At 38.6% G+C, this 27,281-nt stretch overlaps 2 protein-coding genes across 5 annotated transcripts; both read right to left on the bottom strand.

The window, feature by feature from the left end:
- Positions 1–431: 431 nt before the first annotated feature.
- Positions 432–11,681, bottom strand: LOC113059923 (zinc finger protein 865-like). 2 transcript variants are annotated; one of them, XM_026228622.1, is made up of 3 exons: positions 8,521–11,681; positions 5,052–7,824; positions 432–4,940 (listed from the first exon to the last, which is right to left on the bottom strand). In XM_026228622.1, the coding sequence occupies exons 2-3, from the start codon at positions 7,102–7,104 to the stop codon at positions 2,563–2,565; spliced, it is 4,431 nt and encodes a 1,476-aa protein (XP_026084407.1). In that variant the 5' UTR covers positions 7,105–7,824; positions 8,521–11,681; the 3' UTR covers positions 432–2,562. The 2 variants fall into 2 exon arrangements, with proteins under 2 accessions (XP_026084407.1, XP_026084406.1); XM_026228621.1 differs by having other exon boundaries at positions 8,963–11,681.
- A 93-nt stretch (positions 11,682–11,774) lies between these two features.
- On the bottom strand, positions 11,775–26,972 carry LOC113059925 (protein shisa-7-like). Of its 3 annotated transcripts, XM_026228624.1 has the most exons (7): positions 24,529–26,972; positions 16,845–19,076; positions 16,600–16,751; positions 15,473–15,538; positions 15,204–15,392; positions 12,939–13,898; positions 11,775–12,032 (listed from the first exon to the last, which is right to left on the bottom strand). In XM_026228624.1, the coding sequence occupies exons 2-6, from the start codon at positions 17,576–17,578 to the stop codon at positions 12,979–12,981; spliced, it is 2,061 nt and encodes a 686-aa protein (XP_026084409.1). In that variant the 5' UTR covers positions 17,579–19,076; positions 24,529–26,972; the 3' UTR covers positions 11,775–12,032; positions 12,939–12,978. The 3 variants fall into 3 exon arrangements, with proteins under 3 accessions (XP_026084409.1, XP_026084408.1, XP_026084410.1); XM_026228623.1 differs by having other exon boundaries at positions 11,775–13,898; positions 24,529–26,971; XM_026228625.1 differs by lacking the exon at positions 24,529–26,972 and adding an exon at positions 24,066–24,518 and having other exon boundaries at positions 11,775–13,898.
- Positions 26,973–27,281: the final 309 nt, after the last annotated feature.

Raw genomic sequence — 27,281 nt, 5'->3', positions numbered from 1 at the left:
GATGAATAAAATTAGAATTGTACTACATTTTTTTTTTTTATCATGTCTTCATGAGCAGTGTGTATTCTAGCAATAGGATATGACATTTGCCAATCAAAAAGCCATTTTCTGTCTGGCACCATCTAGAGTAACATCCTAACATATAATACTCAGACACACATATTCCCTTAAGATATTAACTACAACAAAAAATGTAAGATCACACTACTACATAGTACAATGATGATCTTACAGCAACATAATAATATGATGATAAAAATTTAAACATTGTAACAAAGATTTAACTGAAGCAATAAATAATACAAGTTAAATCAAATAAATAACAGTAAACCATGCAATACAGTTGTATGCAAAATGCATATTTAGCTTATTTTAATACAAATGCAAATAAATATGAAATACTTAGGTAACAAATATTTACATGGAATTAATGAGGATATAACATTTTTACATTTTATTAAATGTTTAAGGTATCTTCAGCAACCAGCTTATAATGTGTTAATAAAGTGATAAAAACAATAAGAATTACTTTTCTTCTTTTAAAGAAAACGAGAGGCTATAAGTAGATTGGCATCTCTACGTAAAAGGTGAGAAAAGTACATGGGATATATAGTTGGCAAGTGAACAGACTGTCACACATTTATACACTTAATCAAAACCTGATCTAAAGTGTTAACTCTTACAATCACTCTTCCAACTACCTGAAGTGTAGCTATGATAAAAAGATAATTGACTTTTGCTTGAAAAAACAGAATAAAATATTGACACAATTTACATTACAATACACATATTTCTTTACATTCCACCCTTAAGCTACATTTTATTTTATTTTATTATAAATGTGTTTTAACTGTAACAATCTGAGATAATTAAATAATCTGACAGTATTACATTTTTTTGTTCTTTGACTGGCTATGTAGGGAAAAATTGTTTTTGTTAAATTCTGGCGTTACCTTCTTTACGATGGTTTTCTTTAAGAACAGTAAATAAATCAAAACAGGGCTCACATTTGATATTAAGAATTGTTCACCAGCATCAGGGCTCCAGACTGCGACCATTTTTGACCACTGGTGCGACCACAGCGTTGCTCAACTGCCATTTCTGTTGCATATGAGAAACATCAAACAGCAAATGTGTAACGAAACGTTTATCAGCTCGGACCAAAAACTGAGCGCTGCAGAAACTCAGAAGCTCAGAGGTTTACTCGGGAACCAGAATTGATCTGCACAGCACTGCGAGATCCAATGAGAAGCGTTTGTTCTAAAGTGATCAAACAGCGCTGATATTGAAAATCAGAAGAAGTAACTCTAACTATAACCATGGTGTTGTGGCAGGCAGTCAAATGTTATTTTTATTATCAATTGTAAGGTTTGTACAACCTTTTGAGAGAGAGTTCAAGCACTTTTCAATGACTTTCAAGTATTTAACACAACCATTTACAGCACTTTAAAGCTCTTAAAATGATCCAATTTAAATTTTATTTTAATGGGATGTCCAAAATTTACTTTGTGATAAACAAACTCTTATTAAAATAAAAAAAAAAATCAAATTACCATTGTAACCAGTAGATGGCAGAAGATCATCACTTTTTAGCTTATTAGTTATTGATTTCCACTCTTTTGCATTTTCTTTTGAATGTGAAAAACAAACTTTTCTTAAATTTGCTACTGAATCAGACAAAGCAAGTAAAAAGCTCTCCTTTGATAACCATAATAAGAGTAGAATATATACATTTTCCATAAAATATTTAATTTTGCACATAACTGTTGTTAATGAAAGTAAATGTTGTGTGCTTGCCAACTCAAGCTCATTGCTTTACTCTCAAATAGTCTGGAGCCCTAAGCATGTATCATTATTATGCATTCATTTATTATGTTTCCTCTATTAAGAGTTAAGATAAATCTCCAATTGGATTTGTCATGTTCCTATCAAAGTCCACAGACTCATCACACATGTTGACTGGTCAACGCATAGACATTAATGTCCAACATGCAGTAATTTAAATACTCCTTAAAATAAAATACACATACTCCTAGCAGGACCCTTTTTCTCCTTCTGATACTGAATGCACTTTTTACATTAACAAAATCACATCTCCACACTTGCTCTAAGTGAAGACCAACAACACAATATATACCATAGACAGAATAATTCTACAGAGCATCTATTGAGGTGAGCAATAGCCTACTTTAAGGGCACAGTACAATATTCGCCAAATCACAGAAACTGAATCTACTGCCAGCCAAGGATCATTTCAATATGAACAAGAGTTTCCTCTTAGAAGACCAGTGGGGTATTGGATAGATGGGTAGGCTAAGCATTTCATTAAAACAAATGTCTTTGATACATCTGTGAGTTTGTTGAAGGTGTTCATTTTCAGGGGTCAAAGTTACAAGAGGAAATATAATATGAATGAGAGAGAAATAAAAATGCTCTCATAAAACCAAAGTCAATGCCTACATGAGCCTAAGATGTATTCAGTAAACATTTTCAGTTCTTCTCGTGAAAATCGCAACACTTCTGTTCTCAAAGTGCATATGGAAATGAGTTTAACGGCAAAACTTAGTGACTATATTCCATATGCAAGGAAGAAGAGTTCCGTTTACACTCAAACCTTCTGTATGCTGATCCCATGACTAATTTAACACAAAGAGCCCTATTTCGTTGAAACTTTGCCAACGTCCCTCGACACACCTTCTTGTGCCGTGTGAGGAGCATTGCATTCCAGAAACGACATGGACAATGTTTACAAGAAAAAGCTCTGTTGGCTAAATGAGAGCTTCTGTGAATGAGAGCTGAAAGGAACTTGCGAGACTGTTTTCCACAAACTGGACATTTCAAACGATGCTGAAGGCCTCTCACTTTAGGACAATGTCTAGCTGCTATATGAACTTTAAGGGCTACCTGTTGAGAAAAGGTAACACCAAGGCAAAGGGGACAGGGCTTTCGTTTCTGAGGAACTTTGAGGGACCGAAGCCTGTTAACCTTCAGTCCACCTGGAAGGCCCAGTTCATACACTGCACTTCCTCCACTTCCATGTCTGATTCTCACGAGCACAGCCATGCGATTCTTAATTTTATGTTGTGTCCTGTGAACGGTTCTCCTTTTTCTCTTAAATTTTCTTCTCTTATTTCTCTGCCTTTCCCCAAGGGAGATCTCCACCTGGTCTCTCTCTACTTTTTGCGCCGGGGTCCATTTGTAGCCTATCTCCTCTCTCTCCTGCAGTCTTTTTTTTTTTTTCTTCCGTCTCCTCGACTCCTCTTGGCTTTGAAAAGTGTGGTGTTGTGTAGATTGAATCTCATCTGAATGCTGCTGGGGGTTGTGGTGTTGCTGATGTGGATCTGATGGAGGCAACATGAGAGAACGCACAGGTATGTCTGGAGTAAGAGTATGCCCATGACCAGTGTGATAAATGGGTTCACCCTTTATCCCAGTGTGTTGTTGCTGATGGTTACAAAGAAGAGGCCCTGAGGAAGTTGACGGCAGAGAATGAGAATAAGAGGAGGCATTAGATGAAGAAGTGTGTGAAACATTGGTATTGGGTATATAGAACAGAGGGGAGTAGCCAGCTTGTGTTTGGGGAGGAGCCTGCTGGCTATGAAGAACTCCATGTTGTTCAGCATGTGTGCCACAAGGTGGCGCAATATGAAGCAAAGCATTTGTAGCAGCTTCACTTTCAGATATTGAACCACCAACACTGTTGTCTTCCCCTGTACTCCTCTGAGGGACTGGCTGGCCAGTCCGTGTTAAGCCATGCTGTGAAAGCCTGTGTCGTGTAAGGCTGTTAGAGTACGCAAAAGCCTTACCACAAACCTCACAAGAAAACAGCTTTTCTCCACCACCCTCATGAACAGTTTGGTGATGTGCCGTCAAGTGAAAGTGATGGCGGAACGATTTCCAGCATATAGCACATGTGTAGAGTCTAGGAGGTGGCTGAGTGGTTGTTGTCTGTTGTTTGACATCTTGAGTGTATGAATAAAATGAAGAAGAGCTGCTTTGACCCCCTTGAATCAAGCTGCCACCAGAGGATGGATAGCTGTTAAGGTTTTCCCCACCTGGCGTTGTTGGCACTTCTTCAATTTCTCCTTTCTGGTGTAGCTTGCCATGTCTTTTAAGGCTCTGAGCATATCCAAAGTCCTTCCCACATAGAATACACCTGTAGTTCTTCTCTCCAGAATGAACTGTGTGGTGCTTGCTAAGATGAAATGCCTCTCTGAAGTACTTGCCACACACAGTACAATGGTGAGACTTTTCTCCTGTGTGTACTCTGTCATGCCTCCGCAAGGTCTCTCTTCTTGCAAATCCTCGACCACAGAGGCTACACAAATACGGTCTAACATCACCAACAGGAACTCTTGGTCTGTGAGAGGGCTGCCTCCTTTTAGGAGGCTCAGCACCAACCACCCCAGGTTCATTCTTCTTGCGAGGCTTACGAGGGCGCTTGGGCTTTCCACCAGGTGCATGCGGATTTGTTTGCTGGTTGAGGGTCACTGCATTTGAGTCAGTACTTCCTCTATAGGACTTTTCCAGGACAGATGTTAATAACGGACCACTAGGTGAGGCAAGAGGCCCTAGACCCAGACCTCCAAGCAATCCACCAATGATATCTCTTCGATCATCTCCTCTACCTCCACTATGGGCAAGATCACCACTCATAGAATTTGCAGCTGCAGCATTAATAGCAGAAATGGCACTGTTGACAGAGCTAGTTACATCATCTTCAGAGTCCTCTAACAGGGAAGAAAGCGGGAGATGTGGCTCTTGATGATGATGCTGACTTTGGTTTTGTGGGTGTGGATGCAGAGTAGGAGCTAATGGTGTCTTCCTAAGTGGGGGCCCTGTCATGCTGCCACCACCACATGGGGTTGTTCCAGAGTACAAGTTACTTTGAGAGCGCTGGTCCTTGTAGTCATCTCTGAAATCATCACTCCGGTAAGAACCTGCATAACAGACTAAACAGTAATAATGCTATGCACACAAATTTCACAGTGCCTATGAAAAATTGTGACTCCGGTTAACCAAAAATATATACTACACTAGACGTTACTCACCCACTGCATTAGTTGCTATTCCATCTTGGGAGCCCCCAGCTTTATTGCTCCTGTTTTCTATATTACTTTCATGCTTAGGTCTTGGTGCACGGCCTGTCTTGCCACAGGTGCCCGAGGCTGCATGGTTCAAAAGGGATGTACTTTCCCGAAAACAGCGACCACAAGCTGGACAGCGGAATGGTTTCTCTTCATGTATTTTTTCATGGCGGGTGAGTGACTCCCGACGATTGAAAGCACGACTACAAGTAGTGCAGGCATAGGGCCGTGCGCCAGAGTGGATGACACCATGTTGCAGTAAGTGCCCCTTTTTCTTAAAACCTTTTCCACACTCAGAACAATGAAAAGTCTTGTCAAGACTACCACACGAAGATGAGGCTGTGCCCTCTTGAGTAGAGTGGGGAATACTTGGATCGGAGGGATGCAGAACTGGGTTTAAAATGTTACTTCTCGTGCCACTTGTGCCAGCTGTGGTTAGCTCATGACTACGTAGGTGCCTCCGCAGACTAGAGAGATGTGTGAAAGTTTTGCCACACTCACCACAATGATAAAGGGGTTCTTGTTCAGGCTGAGAATGAGGTGGCATGGTACCATGGCTGCCTGTTTTGGAGCCATTTGTCACCAAGATGGATGCTGATGTAGAAGAGGATGCAGAAGATGATAAGACAACAGAAGTAGAGGACGATGAGGTTAGGTGAGAAGAAGGGTCTCTGCCAATACCTGACAAACTAACACCCCCACCTCCATCCAAGCCTGGTGAATTCTCTTGGTTGAGTCCCTCTGAAGTACTACTGTTGGGGTTTGTAGGGCTGCTGCTGTTGTTGTTGCTGTTTTCAGGCTTTCTCTGTGGCAGGTAGCCAGCCATGGCTTTCTTTCTCCTCCCACCAGCACTTCCTCCGAAAGCACTATCACCTTTACCCTCCTCTTTTGATAAAGACAGGTGTAGAGGAAGTGGAAGCGGCAAACCAGCTTCCTGCTGCATTAGAGATGCTAGCTGGTTTGAAGAGAGTACTGGAATTCCTTGAAAGTCAAAACCTCCGAGCGAAGAAGGTTGCGATGAGGAGTGCAGCGTATGGTGTGGATATGGGTGAGGGTGAGACAAAGTGTGAGGTGGCAGTTGCTGCTGTTGTGATGGTGGCTGTTGAGGCTGTGATAGAGTAGTTGAGTGACCATGAGTGTGTGAAGAATGAAGAGCGGGGGGTGGCGCAAGGGCTGAACTTGTTTCTCCTGCAGCTTGGCCCAGACCAAGACCAAGATGGTTATGACTGCCTTGCTGAACTAAAAATTGTTCTAGACTGGAATTGGCTGGTACTCCGGAAAGAAAATACTGATTTGCGGCTAACATACAGCTAAACTGTTGATGTAGGCTTCGGGCGTCAGACTGAGATCCTGCTAACTGATGACTAAAGGTAGTTACTGCACTACTGCTGGGAGGGTTATTGGAAGTTGAAACAGAACTTGAAGGAGATGGGGAGGAAGACGGTGGACCAGGGGAGGCCTGAGGTACTGACAGGCCAGGATGCAATGGGGGTGGTGGTGGTGGAACAGATGAAACCAGTCCTCCAATTGCCCCTCCAGTACCTCCACTTCCACTATTGCTGGCAAAATGATCAAATCGCCCTACTCCTGAATGTAACTGCTCTTGTGCAAGGGTTGCCTCAGAAGGGTGAAATGAGCGCAAAAACTGGGGGTATCCACTCACATGACCTCCACCACTACTACTGCTGTTTCCAGACATTTTGCTGGATTTCCTCAAACCTTGAGAGGATGAAGAGAGGGATTGCTGGGGCAGAGATGGAGGAGGTGCACTCATTTTTGCAAAAATTGATGCTGAATCTGTAAAGGCACTGCCTCTAGATGCTTGTAGTGAGCCTAAGCCAAGTCCAGACAAAATTGACCCAGATGTCTCACCTTGCTGCTGTAACTGGTGTTGGTGAAGTTGCACTTGCTGTTGGTGTTGAAGTTGTCGCTCTAATCCAAGACTTTTGAACTGATGGGATTGGTGTCCACTCAGCATCTCTATGATGTCCACATTGTATTTTCCAAACTGGAACATCTCCCAGTTACTGAAACATGGGTGCGCAATGGCAACACCTTCTGCTCTCTGAGCAGCAACAATGTTTCTATGATGCTTTTCTACGGAGTTGTGGCCAGAAGCAGCAGAAGCATTTTCAAAAATAGTGCTACCTCACATTTCATTTAAAGTGGCCATCCACATTCTCACTCTTCGGGGAAGTAATCAATGTGGACATTTTGTATTGTTTGTTACATGAATTTGTAATTCCTGCAAGAGGCTGTTTTTCAATGGGATTTGTCACTTACGAGATGACCAAAGTCGACTCCCCTTTTGGGTTCACATAAGATTCCACATAATCATAGTTATCTTAGTTGAAGTTTGATATCAATATTTCAGTCTGAATGTTCCATAAGTGTGAAAAGACATATGGACTGATAGAAAAAAAAAATCCCACAACTGCATCAGATGCAATAATGTTTTCACATTTTGGGAAATGCACTAAAAGTGCTAAATGTTGTCAGAGTTCATTGAAAACTTTCCACTTTCTTGGTTACATTTTTTAGTTCAGTAGGACTGGTAGGCTGGTTTCATTACATCCATTATCTATTCATTATTAATCCACTCTAGCAAAAGTGGCTTACATCTCCGTTTCCAAGTTTCAATTAATATATATTTCTTTTTTTCTATAGCTGGAAGCAAAATCCTCAACTACCATTCTTGGGGGCAGTGAAAATGTTCTTTATGCCACTCCTCTTCTTACTGTGAGAGGAAAAAAGGAGCAACATGTTAAATTATGGATTTTAAACAAACACTCTGGTACAATTCTTCAAAAAAACACAAAAACATTTAAAATAAAAAAATTGAAAACAACAACAACAGACTGTTTATTACAACAGGCATTTTAATGTTTGTTTGTTTAATAGACAGAAAATGTAACTTGTGTGTGTGAATAGTTATGGGAGTTTTGGCACATCTCTGAAAAAGTTCCAAGTGCATCAATTGAACATCTCATGCCATTTCCATGATTTTATTTGTGCTCATGTGTATTCTTAAATAGCAAAATGAAATAACTCACAAGAACAGAAACATAAAAAAACGGAGTTTCTATTATTTCTAGTGATCCATATATATCTCAGCTTAAAACAAATAATAACTATGGCATTCATAATTCACTTTGAAATACTACATCGTATTTAATAAATGTATAACATCAATTAATCTTATCAACATCATATAAATTACAGAAATTAACAGATATATCCAACTGATAATCGATGTACAGTACATAATTATGGAACGTTATTTTACAATCACAACACATACTAAACAAAAGTAGTGTGAAATACGTTCTCGGACGTTTTGCGAAATGAAAACAGTAAGATAATACACATTTCCAAATGTTTACATGTTTTTCTTATATTTACACGTAGCGAGTGTTCTATCACTTTATAGCACCTGGCATTGTGCTGAAAAGATGCTGAGCGCGGTGTGAATCGTCAGGGTTAGAGGTGAATTTCATGCACTTATTACATCTTCCGATTGCATCGCTTCTCGCTAAAGAAAAGAAAATGTCAATTTCTACGGAATCCGGAGTAATAGGAGAACAAAACAGTGTAGGATGGGGGAAATGCACTTCGATATTTAATAGCACTTTAAAAACGCTCTTCAGAGTGTTAATGGACGCGAAATCGTTTAGCGCTGGGGCTATGTGTAACATGTTAGCATGCAAAACAGCTGGCTAATACAACAAATTCAGCAAAGGGACACACAGCTTAGCTTGCCGTCATGATGCGCGATTTAACAACAGCAAGCCAGATAATGCAGGAGCAAAACTGTCCTATTGTGCATGAATCAAATAATGAAATCACAGTCGAGACAATAAAATAGGCCTTTTTACCTACGCATCCATCTTTTAGCCTGGTCAAGATGAACAGGGCCTGCTATACTGACTCCCACCCTGCCCCCCTTGTGCATGTTCCCCAGCAGCCCTGCGCTGTTTTCCAGTGGTTAGCCTTCTAGCTACAGCTAGTTAGCAGACTCTTGTTTCCACTGCAACCGAGCTGCGATAGCATGAGACCGAGTGTCCCTTATATTATAAAACAGATGCAGTTATCGTACTTGTATCCTGTGAAAAATGCATCAAATGGTATTACGACCGATGACTTTTTATTTTGCGTTTGCCTTTTTTTTATCGGCTAAAATATTTTGGACGGTCTGTGGTGGTTTAGAAAGAACGAGTGACGTGTGAGATTTTAACATTGGTCGTTTCCGGACCTTGGAACACTTCCGGCTACCCGTTATCTGTCCGTTATGTTTATTTATTTGTGGTCGAGACAGCGTTCCTGTGAAACTACTGTACTCCGAATATTATCGTCTTTAATGAAAGAGTTACGTTACTACTACGTTGTATATACCGTTAGCTTTCAAGTGTTTTCAGCGTTGTTGTTGTTGTTGTTGTTGTGCAGTCAAATTTGACATGTTAGCGAGCTTGCGTAAATTTTACGTGATTCCAACGTACAACTCGCCGAATATAATTCTGACATAATATACTAAATGTGCTATACATTTATTTCAGCATTCTTTTAGCATTATGTTTGTATCTCAGAAGGTTTTATAGTGGCCATTTTATTACAATACTGACAGCTCAAATTCAAAGGCAGGTCCTTATCAAAATGGCTGCCTTGGAATTGGTCTGGTCGTATTTCCAGTCTGATGCTTCATGAAAGATAGTTGTAAACATAATTGTAAACAATGTATAGTATATGCCGACATTGTTAATAATTAAAAAGTTTCTGTCTCTTCTTCTGTGTGTGTCACCAGACATTCGAGGCAAGTTTCATCATCGATTTTATTTTACAAAGGTGACATTTAACCTTTATGGAAGAATGCTCTCTCTCTCTCTCTCTCTCTCTCCGTCTTTCTCTCTTTTTATATATATATAACACACATACACACACACACACACACACACACCTGGTTTGAGAGCATTTGTTATGAAAGTAAAATATTTAGAGTAATGCTTGATTTAAAGTAATTTACCCAAACATTCATTCTGCTTCTGTGCTTAGATATTGCAAGACATGAGCTCGTTGCTGTTTTCCCAGGGTTTCAGTCTTGCTTTGCGTGTGCAACCAATGCACATCCCATTGTAGGCTACCAACCTTTTAAAATGCTTAAGGGCTTTATTTGCACATCCAATGTTTGTTATTTTCTGCAGTAATATGCCTTGTGGATAAATTCCATAAACATTTTCATAATTATGGCTTGTGGATACAAAACAGACATTGCTACAGACTTGTTATGACAAGGAAAATATGAAATCGATTCAGCTGTTCTAATTGTCCCTGAAAGAAACATTAAAAAGTTGAAATTTCACTTAATCAACCAAAAGACGACATTTGGTTACACACATACAACATGCATCCCATGACATCATTTATAAACCCATTGTGATGTCTCTGCAACAAGTAATGGCATTTGCAGGCTTAGAACAATTACTATGTGACATCACATTGAGAAATTTTTGAAGGCACTCCTCATCATTAGGAATGCATGAAGAATTGGCAAACAATGTGGCTTTAAAGTTTGTGCTTCTATTTTCTACTCATAATTTCAAAAGAATTTCATGAGAAATATATCTAAAACAAGTTAACACTAAAACCACAGAGGAAAAAAAAAATCACCATCATAATCATAATATAACCATAACAACAAGAAGTTCACCAATAACCATAATATTAACTGGCATAGTAATGACAATAACAAACACCAATGTATTACAGAGCTGTTAGGAAGATTGTCATGTTCATAATTCATTAAGATACACACTAGTTCCAGTGAAAAGTTAAATGAATGGGTTACCACCAATGCCCCTGATGCTGATGGGATATAAACTACTCCTTAACACTTTTACTGGGAGGGTGTAACTTATAACGTTCAGTTTCATTACAGTGATAATTAACCAAGAGATATAAAGTCAATGACAAAAAATGACCACTTGGTGGTTTTACAATGTAAATTGTTTAGTTTTCATTGGTCAAATGAGTTTTCTTGACACCTGTGCTATTTCTCAGAGATCATAATCGTACAGTAAATGATATCTAGCTTGTTTGCGAACAACCTCATATTGATATTTTTCATTGTGATAGTTACTTACTACGTTAATATCTTTGATAAATAATGAGATTATCAATGAATAATGAGTAAGCTGTGCGTAACATCTGTACCACTAACGCACGTGTGTTTTATAGCCCTTAATATTGATAAGCATTATTGGTTATGAAGATATCAGGTATGACGTGATATGTTCATATCTCAGTAACAGCAGATTGAAAAATACAGGTTAGCTGTTCTGGCATGCCCATATACTCGAACTATTCGCAGAGTCTCAGTTTTAACAGCATATACACATGGCTTCAATATGGAGATTTAGAAAGCAGTCCAGGAGGTTTGTCTTTATGCAAATGTCAACCCACACCTGAGCGAGATAATGATACTGCTATGTTATGCACTAATTTTATGCCAGAATACCATAACATAGAAATACATTGATGAGTGCTCTTACTCTTGAGTCATTCTCTTCATCTCAGATCCATATTTAATAGCTTGAGGTGAACCGTTTGACACAGTATACCTAAGAGGAGCCAGTGTTACAGGAATCTAATGTATTATTCTTGTGCTTTTGGTAGTCCAGCATCCCTTATGATGAATCTTCCTTACAAATCCCAGCACTTGGACATTGTAGAAAGTGGTGGCTCAGTATCCAAACAAAGTGCCATTGATCATTAATGAGTCTTTTTAAGGGGGAAAAAAAGATGATTGTCAGACATTTCTCTTGGTATTCTACTGGGCTTTTCTGCCCAATTGTGTCCCAGAATGGCTTTCCTCAATAGTTCAAAGCAATCTCCAGTTATGTACTGAAGGGCAGACTTGAGAATTTAAAACTTATGTACTATTTTCAGTATTTCCTAAAAAAAAAAAAAAAGAAATTAACAGAAACTCACTTGGTACATCCATGTTAAATTCACACTGAATAAGATGCAGGTGAAACAATGGTGAGGCTTGCTTTCTCTGTCTCGCAGTATTCAAAAGGAGTTTATGGATATGCTCCTCAAATTGCTCCGTCTTCATTCATTTTGACATATGCTGTGAAAACCCTGCCACACTTCCTCATTATGTTGAAGTGGATTAGGATTTAAAAAGAGATAAGATCCAGCATTACGTTTGTCCAACTGTAAGTAGCTTTACAATTCATCAGTTAGGATAAGCGCTCAACTCATATTCATCCGGTTCCACTTAATGCTGACGTTAATTATTATATTAGTCTCCCAGTAGTTCCATTTTAGTTATAAGATGAAAGCCATTCTCTGAAATATATTTTTCCATAGCAGCTATATATGAAAAGTGTAATAATGTGAAATATCTGAGGATAAAAACATGACAAAGATAGGAAAAATGTTTCTGTTCATCTGTCACATCATGTGGAATTTATATTACACTCTATTGATATTCTATGCAGTAGATTATAGGCAAACTTTTCGCAAATAAATAGTTGTATATGGCAGCTTTGATCATAATTATAGCGGCAATTTCATGAACATAAAAAGCACAACAACTTTGAAGCTCTATCAAACCTGACTTAAAACTTATCTAATCTTATCTTATGAATTTGCCTCTATATACACAATATATATCTGTAAAAAATATGGTGCCACTTCGTGGCCCCCTACTTCAAAATCTGCTTCTCTTATTCCTTTACCATCCTCCTACTCCTTTTCTCTCTTCTCTTGGTATTTATCTCCCTCTTCCTCCCACTCTCTCTCTCCCACAGTCCCTCTACCATCCTCCAACTCTTCACACAGTCTATCACTCACCCATATTCTCCATTCCCTCCTTCCCTCTCCAGCTTCTTGTTCACACAGTAACCTCATTCTTGCTTCCCGTTCTAACCCCTTGGTTTGATGCCACTCCTCCTCCACTTCCCCCTCCACCAGGGATGAAGTGAAGTTGTTCAATGGTATTTTGCCTTTTAGCTGCAAATGCAAGCCTCCTGGCACTGTGTCCACTAAGAGTCCCTGTTCCCATGACAACTCCTGTTCCAGGCATGTCGCCCCATCCCACTCCTCCAGCCCCGCCTCCTCCCAGGTGACCTGACATTGCTGACGAATTCCGCTCCTGCTCTCGCCCTGAGGTCGGGTGCGAGTTCATCTTGATCATGTGGTGCCGGTCGAGGGACGGTGTGGCGCAAACATTCTGCTGTGATTGAGCTTTCTGGTGGCTTACACGGGGCAAGGTGGGTACCATTCCACCTCCACCAGTGTGGGCCGTGTAGTCGCTCATTCCCATACCCATCGTGCTTTCGTCGTACTCATCCCCACCTGCCTCCTCCTCTAGATGGTCTGGGGACATCAGCAGCCTCTCCTTGGACTTCTTCAGGGTGTTCGTATTGGTATTCTTTGATGAATTGGCCATGGCTTTGTAGTATTGGTGCTGCTGGTTCTTCGACATCCTTGATAAGGTGTTGCCGTCACAGAGGGCAAGGAGTTGGTCTGTTGATTTGACACGACGTGGTGGTTTGGAAAGCGTATCATAGTTCTGGTTTTGTTTTGACTCCGGTGGATCCAGAGGGTAAGGATTCGGGGTGTGGCTTGGGGCAGACTGTGGATGAGGTATTCGAGGACGAGTACCACGGTTGGGAAGCGTGCCTCTTCCCCCCATCGTGTAGTCACCACCCCAGGGAAGGTGATGCTGGGAGGAATGAAAGGAAGGAGGGGCGTTGTTGGGCCTCCGTTTGGTGGTACAGTAACCTGAATATTCCTCCAATCCTCCTTTCTCTATAGGTGGAGTAAAATATGTTTGGAAAGATCAGAAAATTGAGAGAGAAGAATAAACCAATTAGAGATGCACAGATATAAAAAAAAATCTGCCCAATTTGAAAGTTTTATTTTTATTTATGTTTTTTAATTTTTTTTAAATGCAGTAAATTTATAAAAGATAATACATTTCTCTTGGTATGGTTAACAACGACAAATTACAAAATCCAAATTCTGTTCAATACCAATAAGACTTTTTTTTTTCTTTTTTTTCTTGTTTCTATCTATCTATGGCCAATGAATAAAAATTAATGGCTGACATTACATCTCGATACAATCTGATATAAATAAATTAACAATAAAACACTAAAAAGCAATCTTTTTAAAGTGAATTTAGACATCACAAAATTATAATGTCTTGTACAGTATAACAATCACTATTAATTTTGGGTTTTATTTATAATTACATGTAATTATAGCACGCATTATCTAGATGGAAAATCTGTATATTACCAAAACAGATTATTAATCTAACAACCAATATAGAACCAATATACTGTGCATCCCTAATAAATGTGGATGCACTACTAAAAATTTGTGCATACTTTGAGCTACAAGCTAGAAATGAATTCAAACTTTCATCACAATCTACTTAACACTTAAAAATAAATTCTTCAACCTCCAATCCAGAGCTATGCTTAATGCTTGATTTCATTAATGCTTGACTTTGTCAATGCCTAAAATCTGTATTACATTAATATATCAATATTAATACAATACAATCCTGTTTTATCCTCAGACCTAAGCCATTTCATCTTTTGGCTGATTAAGTCTGAGTCATTGTATCAGCCTTTGCCTGTGCAGAACTTTCTTGTCCTCCAACTGTAACTCACACTTCCTTGGAGGTTTGATGTCTAGCTGAGAGAGAAACCTTAAGGCTGTATACGTCTGTACACGATTGTGAGTGCTTTGCACTGGTTTGCCCTCATTAAGATGACCCAAGTGTTCCAGTGAAACACTAACACTGCTTGAAATAAAAACCCAAGCTTACAGATATTTATACGCAATGCTCTGAGCTCCACATGAGACTCATGTCCTCATCATCAATCAGGTAATTTCTCCTTCTAAACAGAACAGTACTAAATATCACACTGTTTTTGATAACAGTCCATCTTTTTCTTCTTATTGCTTATGAATTTGCTTTATGCCTTTGAAATTATGTCTCTATAATAAGAAAGCAGTCATGCCAACCTTTTATGTAATTTCTACAAAACATAATGTCCTTGAGATTAGAATCTTCCTCTCCACTGGTAATAAAGCACTCACCCAGACGCTTGAGAGATGAGTATCTGTTGATCTCAGGCTTCATGGCAGCTTCATACGAGGGCGGCAGCTGAGCCAGGTTATGTAGAGAGTGATGGAAGGACGGCTGGGGCTTCATGGCATTAGTATGTTTACTGGGCTTCAGTGTGCCACCGGTGGCCAGCTGCATGTTATTCATATGTTGTCCACGCTCTTTAAACACACAATGATGGACGTTGAGCTAATTCAAACTCTATAGAATAAAGAACTGTAGGACAGTGGGTTTTACCTACCAATGGTGGCTGTATGTTTGGGACTGGAACCTGTTGTATGGATGAAGTTATGCTGTAGATTCCCCACTGTGAAACAGAACGAAGGCATGTGTGTTTTAGAGATTTCTGCCTTCATGCCTTTGCAATAAATTATATTTAGTATGAATTTACGATGTACATTTATTCATCTTCTACTTCTACAAGATGTTGCCCTATTAAGCTCTTTCTCGCTCTACAATGTGTCAAAAATTTTACACCGTCTGTTCATTTTAATGCCATCATATACAGCTCTATGTTAAATAATTCATAAATGCCCTTTCATCATTTGGCTATTGCTTTTTCCCTGTGTTCCTTCCTTGTCCTGAATTTATACAGTTGGCCGTTCACAAGATTCAAGTTGATATTGAAACATGAAAGGAACTCTGTTTGACATATAAAGCAACAATACCAGCCGATTGCAACCCAGTTTATATGTTTGTTTTTGTAGACACACAAAATCATTATGATGAATGGATAACAAATATTAATTTTCATTTTTACTTTGAAGTGAAAAGTTAAAGTGAGATGCCCCCTTCAGAAATGGGGCAGAGGGTCCCCAGTGGCATGCTGCTGCTTCTACAATATCTTAATTTTTTAACTGAATAATTATTATTCATGCACTTATTATTTAAGAATTTCATAAATTAGATGTGCATTTCAAATATCTTCATTATTCATAATTATGAATAATATCTGAATTCTTGTGTAATTCAAATCTCTTCATCAGGGATTCTGTATTCTGATGTTTTTGACGTTATTCCCTACATTTTGTCACTAAAATGCATAAATGTACATCGAATATTTAATTTAGTATTTTTGCCATTTCAAAAACAAACACATTTAAAAACAGCCCAAGAGAGGAGTTCATTTCACCTCAGTAGAAAGGCATTTCTTTCATAACCTTTCATGGTTATCACTTGTGTGCTAACAATTAATGTTTCCATTAATATATTATAATACATCATTATTAACAATATTCCCTTAATAATAATATTTTAAATATTAATAACATCTTAAACATGCTAAACTCATCTTGCTGAATTAAATGCACGCGGTTCTTGAAAGGGCCATCTCCCCTTCATATGGAGATTATGAAGTTTTCCACTCACGTCGGTTATCTTTACTCTGTAGCGTTGGATAGAGATTTTTCGGGGGTCGTCCAAGAGTCCCCTCTCCTCCTCCAGTTCCCAAGGCAACACTGTTGTTTCTCTCTCCCTCTTGAACTGGACTCGACTGGTGACGCAGCATTTCCACAAGAGCCCTGACAGGAAAGGATGTAGAAATGATTAAGTTAAGAAAATACAGGTTTAGGTGTATCAGAAGTCCGTTTTGATCGAGACGCATGAACTCTAACCTGGGCATGTTGAGTTCCCTGTTCCTAGGCTGCCGTGACGCCTTGTGGAACGCCACTTTAATGGCCACTGCCACCGCCACTGTAAACGAAATGACTCCACCGATGACATAGACCGTGTTGTTGCTTTGTTCGATGCGGTTGAGGTCCGGGTAGGCAGGCAGCGAGGGCCTGGTCACAGGTGGGGCCGTATTGGCCCACACTGGGGAATGGTAGTTGTGGCAGATGTTCTGGTCCAGCCTTCGAGAGCGGTCCGGACAACAAAATCTATAATGGCAGGTCCCGCAGCAGTAGATGAAGTCATCCTTGGAGCAGTTAAAGGTGATGTCATACTGGCCCATGACATCATAATAACCCCGACAAACATCCACTTCCACCAGTTTGCGAGGAGGCGGAGGTACCTTCACCGCTCTAAAAGGTCCCTTCAGTGCATCAGTCGTTGCATTCTTTGGCAGCATTATCTGAGGCAGCGGCCTGGGGGGCATTTCTGCCGCTCCAGCTGGCTCCTTTGGCCGATGATTCATCGACTTCCCTCGCATGCCCCGACCGTTTTTAGAAAGGGGGTACAGAAAGCCCCTACCCTGAGATATGGGGTTGGATGTAGGGGTAATGATGATAGGCCCATTTGGTGTGTTTCTGGTGGGGCCCGGGACGCTCGCCGAAGAAGCGTTAAGTGGGAAAGCGACTAGCAGAAAGAGAATGATGACACGCACTCGAGCTTCCAAGGTGGGCATCATCTTTACATGACTAACGCTGCTATTTTCTCTCGCTGACTCAACCCACCGCACAATGCTGAATTTTGTAAAAACAGTCTGCCTTGCGCCGTATGTAAAATATTCTTGTAGCAGCCCTCCGACGTATGAAATCTGGGTCTTTATGAAAACAGTCTTGAAAGGAAAATCTGTTTTCAAAGTCTGTTAAAAAGTGTGCGCCGTGAACGGTCACACTCCAAGACGGCGCGAGAGAAAAAGAACTATTCTGATGTGCTTTCAGCTTCGAGGTGAGTTACACAACACACAGTCTCTCATCATGCAGTGCTTCCGTCCAGCACATTGCTGGAAAACAATCCAAATGCCGACAATATTTGATGCAGGCAACACACAATCGGCTAGTTTTTGTATAAACAGGAATTAAAAATCCCTTTTGAGGTATTCCCTTTCTTGAAAAATATACATTTTCAGATATCCACAGACAAACAAAATGGCTTCTCGTTACTGTCCTTCTATTACTTCAATATCTAGTGTCTATATTCAGCGTTGACACATGAAGGCAATTATGTAGTATACTGTATACAATAAAAGTGTTTAGGTTTAATTCCCAGTTTTGGCACTTATCAGGATGAAAGATTCGTTTAAGAGAAAGGGGCAACTGTAAACATCTTTAAAATGTAAACGAATGTTTTGCTGATCACAATGATTATTATTATTTTTAATTTGGGCACTCTTTACGTTCAGCAATGGCACTTAAGTCTTTGAGCAGATTTCCCTGACCTGTAATGCTCCCTGAATGTTTGCTATTATTAACTAGTATAAACAGTTTTCATACACTTGGTGAAAAAACAACAACAACAACAACTCAGAAATGGATCTTGTTGTACTGCACTTGTTTACGTGTTAACAAGACTACTCCGGATGTTGAACTCCTTTGAGGGTTCGAGGGCAGTATGGTGAGGAATCATTCTGATTTTGTTCCGTATCTCATTCATGGAGTGAGATTCAATGAGTGTGCGTTTCCTCATTAAGCATGTAAACAATTACCAAATGGATAATCCTGTGTGCAAATCTAAAATAGGTAAAAGAAATCAGGTATGAATATATAAGTCACATTGAATATAAAATGGTTGTCCTATCTACTTGCATTTAAGATGTGTATTCAGAATATATAATAAACCGTTGGCACAGACACACACACACACACACAAACTGATGATGGCAGAAAAGACGTAAAACGTTTTCAAGGCTGATTGTCTTCACAATAGAAATTTCCAAGGGTAGAGACTATGTAAAAACCTTCCAGTCGCTTTCCAGTTTCTTAAGGTTCACTCAACAGATTTGCTTTTAAGATAAGCTTAGTTTTCATTGAGACCGAGAAACATTTGAAAGGGTTTGCTGAAGCTCTTGGTGAAATGATTTTAAATCCCATGGTGTGGACATGGCTGTTTCCTCACTGTTTTGCAGGGTCGATCTTGGAATCCGCTGGCGGTTATGAAGTGTTCAGTTATCAAGCGATGTGCCTCTGAAAAGAAATCAACACATTGATGTTACATCCTACATGCACACACACACACACACAGACATCTGTGAAAGTTTTTGAAAGATCATAGTTAGCTTGTCATCTGCTTGGCAGCCTATTATTTTCATCGTGACACATATGGCATGTGACAGGCAAATAAGGTATGCAGCAAAACTAATGCGATCAATATAGAATCCACCGAATTCAACACAAAAGACATTTGCATGAGGTTGGGCTGTATGTCTATACACATTATATGTACCAAATTGTTTTTTTATACAAAATATGACAATGAAATGACTTTTGAACATTAACACGAACTCAACTCAGCTATAAAATTATTGTTTTATCAAATAAACATTTTATAGTCATGTAAAACCTAAATATGATTTAGAAACAATACGCGAAACTCATCATTACAATAGCTAACTTTTTTCACCTTGGCGATAAAATCATCGACGCACATGCTCTGATGATCATATTAGTTCCAGTTCTTCAAATATTGAAAAACAAAACAAAATAGAAAGTCTCAAACTTTATGTTTCTCTATGTCAAAATATTTCTTATCTTAGTGAATTCTTCTTTGATGTCTTTATCTGTTGCCTGTTTGCCTCGACTTGTGCTCCTTGTCTTCTTTTTTAATTTTATTTGTGCTAACTTATTTTGTGTTCATCATGTTGGATGTGTCTTACATTGTTGGATGTTCCCTGTCTCATGTTAAACAATTTTACAGAAATGTAAATAATAATACAATTTGTAAGTTTTATACTCGTGTGTATATATATATATATATATATATATATATATATATACACGTTCCCACCGATGAGATTTCAAAACCCTTGCAGTTGGATGATTCCAGATTCAGGAATGAATTCTTCCTTGCAATTTGCGAATCAGTTTACAAATGTTCTTTAAAAAAAAAAAAAAAAAAAAAAAAAAAGCATTGGCTCAGGAGAATGATTCATTCAGAAGAACATGAATTGGACCTCATCACCATGTTTCAGAACACAAGCAACTTCTTTACATTAAAATAGCAATGAATGGCATGTTTTCTGCAGTGTGACGAAGTTAAAAGTAAGATATTAAGCAGTGACATGTAGTAAAGTAAAATATTAAGTGCTGATTCTTGAAAAACACAATAATATACTCTTAGTAAATACATTATATATTTAACATTTTTAGAAAGATTTAGATGTAGGCAAGAGTGATTACGTTAATATATCTAACATTTGTACTAAGTATGTGCAGTAAAGCTGCAGATTCCAGCTCATGGCGCTGAGAAAGAAAAGAAGAGCTGATGTGATGACCGTTTGTCTAATGTGTTACAATAAGTCAGTATGAATCAGAAGCATTGAAAGAAGTGAATAGTAGCAATGATCCGAACAAATAGTGATCAGTCCTTTTCAGAGAGCATAGCATGATGCATGACATGAAGGAGGGGGTGAGCGCGCGCGAGAGAGAGAGAGAGAGAGAGAGAGAGAGAAGCTTATTTTGTGACACTGTAGGTCTATGTGTCAGATTGTTTGTGAGGAAGTAAAAGAGACAGTGTTGTGCTAAATATTATTCTGTAATCAATACCTATATGCTTTATTTTTCACAATTGTAAGGGCCTGTGGAAAACTGTCAAGCAGATAAAAGAAGGTTGGGTAAAGTACGAAAAGAAACAAGATAAATGCAGGGTAGAGATTTAAATATGAGCACAGCATAGCAGAATGCACAGAGCCAGAGGTATAACAGAGGAGAGGTGCTTTGTGTGTGTGTGTGTGTGTGTATGTGGGAGTGCAGTGTGTGGGTGGGAGAGAATGGAGAGCGTTCGGTGACACCACTTACTAACACACATACGCACACAGTACACACAATACACAACACCGGGAACATACAGTGCTAATGCCAAACACTGAGACTTCCACACATGCAGACAGCATTGCTGGCTCACACAGGAATAATAACATCTACTAAATCCACAAAAATGCACTGTGCAGAAAATGTGTATAGTCCTCCGAAAGAGAGAGCATTGGAAATCTGTTGTCACAGATCAACAAGTTAATGCCATAAGAGACACCAGCTTGTATGTGTCTTTGATGTAATGAGGCACAGATATCACCAAGAAAAACTGCACAGAGAGGAGCCACACAAAAATCTGCAGGAAATACAGCATTGGCCAGGAAAATACACTCTACTGCAGGCTGCACTCTCATCTGAGCTATAGCAGCTAAAGTGGAATATTGACTGATTTTAGATATATATGTGTGTGTGTGTGTGTTTAAAAATACATAGGGATAAAAAGTACAAAGAAAATACAGAAAGCACAGAGGCACAAAAGTAAAAAAACTATTAAATAGTTGAAATGCTAAATAAATATAAAAAATATTGGTTAACTATTGTTTGAAATACTTTGAAAGTCATGACAAAAATATGAAAACCATAAATGTGTACAAGCAGTGCTAAGACACTGTAAAAAAAAAAGAGAGAGAGAGAGAGAGAGAGAGAGAGAGAGAGAGAGAGAGAAGTTGTAAATAAACCATTATTTATTTGAGTATTATTTACAAGAAAATACTAGAAAACCTGTAGGTATTATTTCAAAATACATCAGAATACAGGCTCAAATTTTCAAAAATATGAACAAGAAAAACTATTCAATAATTAAAATGCTAAACAACAAAAATAAAAATATTGGCGAATCATTCTTTGAAATATTTTGAAAGTAATGAACATAATATTAAGACCATAAATCTGGAGGCAAGCAATGCAAATCATGTATAAAATATATTATATAATTTTTTTTTTTACTTTTTGAACAAATCAATGATTATTGGAGTATGATTAAAAAATACAATTTATAGTATATATTGATTCAATTATGCATACAATTATATTTTTTTTCTATACTTCACAATTGTACATGTAATTCAGTGTGCTACTTGACATTTCTTTGTAATTGTTTGTAAAATTTACTAGCAGTTTCTAAGAAACCTGTTTCTACACTATTGTTTTTCAGTGTATTATATTATATTATATTATATTATTAAGGGACAATACATTTCAAAAATGTGTGGCAAAAATGTTTTTAATGTAAAATTAGCTATGACTGAATTTGATCATATATTCTACATATATTCATAAATATTCTATAACTGTGATCATATTCTAGAATAACCGTGAAATATAATACAACATTTCAGGACAAAAAAAATGATTTGGTCAGACTTTATTCTTTTATTTATGCTAAATGAATTCAACACCTCTCGTAATGACAGCTGCTGATAATGCTTTCATAATTAGCAGATTTTAACCTGCTTGTGGTTTTGTCACCATTTGGTGCATAATTAATACGGAAGCATTAAATAGCCAAAGTGCTTTTAGAAAGGACTTTGCATTGACAGATACAATTATGGATTTGGTACAAACAGCGCAACAACCGACCTACGTGGGAAGAATGTTTTTCTTTTTTCACCTATATATATTTTCACCTGTGAGAAGTTCTGCTGGAAGCAATGACAGAAGACATTTTAGACACGGAACGCCGATCTGAACAGGTGTGGCTTTAAATGGTTCATATGGGCCATTTATAGTTTTCACAGGAGCGAACCTAAGAACAACCCATAACATTAAAAACAGCCACCTCTCATTTGCATATTTATAATATATATAGCATAGGCTATTTCGACACCAGTATGCGCTTTTGCAAACTGGATTAGCTTTTGCTGAACACAGCACCCAATGAGCAAGGCACTGTGGGCGACTTCTAAGAGATGTGACACTGAAGATGTGGCGCATTCAGAAAACAGTTTCTAGAATGTGAACTGACAGAGGAATAACGATTCATCCGCTTTTAATCAGATTTTAGAAAATTGTGCTATTCTCCTTTTATTTCATTGTATTACTGTTGCAAAACATATCTGTTTTGGATGTTCTCTCGACTTCTCTTTATCTCCCTCCCTCTCTCTCTGTGATATTCATTGAGTGGGTTGAGGCAGCTCTCTCTCTCTCTCTCAGAATAGCACTGCAGCAGTTCAGACTTGTATAGAAGGAGAGAAGGAGAAAGAGAATGATTCTTCTCCCCTCTAAACCTGCTGTTTTTGTGATAGACAAATAGTTTACCCTTTTCCTCCGTACCCCTGTCACAATCCAGGCTATTCATGGACTTGACCTTAGCAGTCCATTAGTCCTAAAGCCTATGCATCTATAGTATAAAATCATTTTAAAAATGTACATTTATCAAATGCATTTCCTTGCAATTTATTTATTTATTTATTTTTGTGTGAAAGACAAAAAAGCCACTTTGTGTGCATGTTTAGATCTAATGGAATGAGATGAGTACATAAGACAGAATGATAGAGACTAAAGCTTCTGCCATATGTGCCCCCCCCCCCCCCCCCCCCAAACAAAAGACCTATAAAATGTGTTGCAAAGTGTGCCATTTGGCAAGCACAAATTCTGCTTGGTGCCTCTTGACAGCAAATTTCACTTGTAAACATGAAAACCAGCTTTATTCGTAAGCAGGAAAAATGAAACCAGGTTGAATATACAAACCATAGTTTGACAACAAATGTTGTTGCATGAATGTACAGCCATTTAAATGATCAACATGGGATAGCGTTTCTTCTTTACTTTTTAAGTTTCACCTCATTACTGAACTTTATTCGGCAAGACTTCTGCAACTCAGGGCCTTGGCCGTTTTTCTATTGTTTTCTAGCCAGAAGGTGCTGTATATAAAATTATTCACAAGCATAAACCTCAGATTTTTTCATAACAATTCCTACATCGGAGCCATCTTTAATACATCTGCGCTTTGCAAGTTCAGTTATTAAGTAAAAAATAAATAGTAAATGACGCACAATTATTTATAAGTTGGTGGCCTTATATGTGTATGTGTAAGCCCAAAAAATGCCACTAGGGTGAGTTCCGTTAATTCTGTCAACTTAGCATAACATAAGCTAACAATCAATAAAAATAAATAAATAAATAAAAAATCACCCAGCGTCATACCTTGTAGAGAGACACACCGTATGAAATGTTCTCTGCGCAACCCACCAAACACATCGGACTTTTGTCGCTCTCGTTACAGTCATATTCCCCAATAATAACAGGGTTTGATACATTTCTGATAGCTGGAGATAAAACTATCTTATATCAACGTGTCTCTTGCGGATTGTGGACCTGTAATTCGCACGCGGGTGAGTGGGTGGACATGACAAACAGCGCGAGCGCAATGAATGGCCGTCTGCGTAGGGGTGGATGCATGTTTGCACGGAAGGTGATATGGAGCCACCTTTCACTTACATATGTGTGTGAGCATCATCCTCCAGTCCCTTGCAATTGATCGAACATATAAAATGTGACATTTTGACCCGGCGCGCAAATCATGAAACTTACAGAATCAAACACAAGCGCGTGAACGTTTGATCAGACAATCAGATGACTTGCAGAAATATAGTTCAACTTGACTTACCTGTACTGCATCCTCCGGCTCCTCACAACACCCACAGTCTCACATCTCACTTAACCCTGAGTGACGACGATGGCTGACAAATCCTGTTATTTCCACAAACTGTTTCAGCACTTTTCTACTGCTGGTAGAAGTACTCTAGGCTAGTCTTTTGGTAACAAAACAACAGTTTTAGTCACTTATATCTTTCCAGGTTTTTCTCTCACCTACGCCGTTTCTTTCCATGTTCGTACTACAGAAAAAGCATCGGTTTTTAGCGATAGGCAACTGATCGTGCACAAACTTGTTTGCGTGTTACCGTTCTTTACTGTGAAAGTATTCCAGGTGAGATAACCCTCGAAGTCCCTCATATATTTTCAATAACGCCCAGAATAACGGACGGCACCGATGCCATGCATTTTCCCCCCGTTGCTCCTTAACGTTGCCGTTAATCGACGCCGCCTGCAAAGTGTGCACACAGGAACATTCCAACCCTGTCACGAAACACCGGTGGAATGAGGCGGGTGTTCTCACAGAGGTCCGCTGCGCTGAATAGTGCGTCTCTTGGTTTAGCGAGACGGTGTTGATGAGGGTTTGATACGTTGATTCCCGATCGCTTCAAGTGTTTCGTTTCTCAAATTATTTCTCATCCTTGCCACGAATATGGCTGGCTAAGCAATACGGTGTGTGTGTGTGTTTAGGGGAGACACACTGATCGGTTGCCATGGCAACGATGTCATTTTGTTTGTGACTCTAATAATCTTGATCCCCTGCCCTTAAAGATTACAACAATGGGTTGCAAGAAACTGCAAGGATTCGAAAAAAAGACGAGTAGCGCTGGCTAAATGTAACAGTGAGGGGTTTAGCAAACAAAATGCAAATAAAAGAAAAGGCAAACCTGCATGATGACACAGCCGTTGCCTGTTCTATGGGCACATCCTTGTAAAAGCCGAACATTCACATAAATACATACAAAATAAACATGTCAAATGGATTAAGTACTGCACGACCTACATCTAAATAATATAAAAAAAACATTGATTCAAACTGTTAATCTGATCCCCGCCCGCATAAAAATACTCGTTTGCAATACAACTTTAGTTACAAGAAGTATTTCTAAGATTTATCATCTAGGCAATTGAATGCTTGATTAAATCGACGATAAAAATTTCGCTTAATTAATCTGCCCCAACTCTAATGTGAAACACATGAGCTCGGGTTGATAATCACACATCGACACAGACGCATGCAGCCCAGTGCTGAGCCTCTGTCCTCGACGGCCGTCAATCACCGCTTCAGCACCACGGAGAGCGACGCAAACACAATCCACCGAGGGCTTTACATATTAACCACTCTGTGCCAGTAGAGCAGTTCATTTGTGTTTGTCTTGATATTTTGATTCTCACAGGTAAAAAGGGCGAACGGTTTTGCAGACTTTAGGGCCTATTGTGCAAACCACAGAGATCTGAAGCTTCGTTGATTTAAATAAACGCTTTGTTTTTTTCCAATTATTGTATATGTACTTCAGGCTCATATCTTCCCCCTCATCGGCTTCCTACAGACACCAATTAGCCGTTGTGCACTTAGCTATTCCTATGCAGGTGGGTGGGCCGCAGAGTCAACCTGAGACGAGAACCGGTCATCCGTTCATAACCCGCACAAATTACAGCCCGCAATGCGCTCGCTGAATATGGGGCAAACCTGAGGATGGCATACATGTTCAAAGGGGCGAAATGTACTGCACAGCTTGTTTTTAACCATCTGCAGGTCTCCATTATCATGCAATGTTTCTAAAAGCAAATATTACTGAATGCTGGGTGAAAGCAGCCTGATTGTAAGACTCCAATGGGTCGAACTGGTAAAAAAAAAAAACACCACTTAGAGAACAAGTACATTTCTACAAAACACTTAAAAGATTAGCTCACCCATACATGAAGATTTGCTGAATTTTTTTTTTCGGGACAGATTTGGAGATATGTAGCATTTTATCATCACTTGCTCACCAATGAATCTTCTGCAGTGAATGGGTGCCATCAGAATGAGTGTCCAAATAGCTGATAAAAGCATCAGAATAATCCAAAATAATTTGTCTAGAACCATTTTCACTTGATCAGTACATATTTCCTTCCTAATTCAGACGAGATGACTTTAACTGGAGAAAGCAACGTTGTGGATAGAGAACGCATATATCAGCCAAAAGCAATGATTTTAAGTTTAAGTCTTAATAATGAATTTATTACAAATACAGCCTTTTCCACTTTTGGCTAAATTGATGTTTTGATCAGCTATTTGGACTTTCATTCTGATGGCACCCATTAACTCCACATTAACCATTGGTGAGCAAGTAATGTAATGCTAAATTTCTCAAAATCTGTTCAGAAGAAATCCATTTGAAGAAATAAACTAATCCATATCTAGTGAGTAAATTTTCACTTCTGGGTAAACTAACCCTCTTTTTATAAATTTAATTTGTAAATTTAAAAATGTACAAATTTTTTTTAAAAAAATTGTAACTTGTAAATTTTAAAAAAAGAAGAAAAAACAAATCAAATTATTTCCCAACACTCAATATTGTCGAAGAGAACTCCTAGTCCTTGCCCAGGTTCAACTGTCCAAAAAACAGAGAGGTATGACAAATATAGACTAATACATTTTTTCTTTAATAAATAAAAGGAAAGCTCAAACTGCTCTCTAAAATGTATTTCTAAATCATTTAAATAACTTAAAAATGGCCACAAAAAGCACTATGGTTTATCCACAAAATTTGGTTTCTGCAA

This window comes from Carassius auratus, chromosome 41 (assembly GCF_003368295.1).
Source record: "Carassius auratus strain Wakin chromosome 41, ASM336829v1, whole genome shotgun sequence".
Lineage (NCBI taxonomy): Eukaryota > Metazoa > Chordata > Actinopteri > Cypriniformes > Cyprinidae > Carassius > Carassius auratus.
Note: the sequence above shows the minus strand (reverse complement) of the source record. Positions and strands in the feature narration are given on the sequence as shown.

Bases quoted from the DNA above. Each gene is read 5' to 3' on its own strand.
- LOC113059923 (XM_026228622.1), bottom strand. From the start codon at position 7,104: ATGTTCCAGTTTGGAAAATACAATGTGGACATCATAGAGATGCTGAGT. The intron at 4,941-5,051 runs GTGAGTAACGTC...TCTGTTATGCAG, and splicing joins AATAGCAACTAATGCAGTGG to GTTCTTACCGGAGTGATGAT.
- LOC113059925 (XM_026228624.1), bottom strand. From the start codon at position 17,578: ATGATGCCCACCTTGGAAGCTCGAGTGCGTGTCATCATTCTCTTTCTG. The intron at 15,539-16,599 runs GTGAGTGGAAAA...TCTGTTTCACAG, and splicing joins ACAGAGTAAAGATAACCGAC to TGGGGAATCTACAGCATAAC. The intron at 13,899-15,203 runs GTGAGTGCTTTA...CTCCACCTATAG, and splicing joins CTCATCTCTCAAGCGTCTGG to AGAAAGGAGGATTGGAGGAA.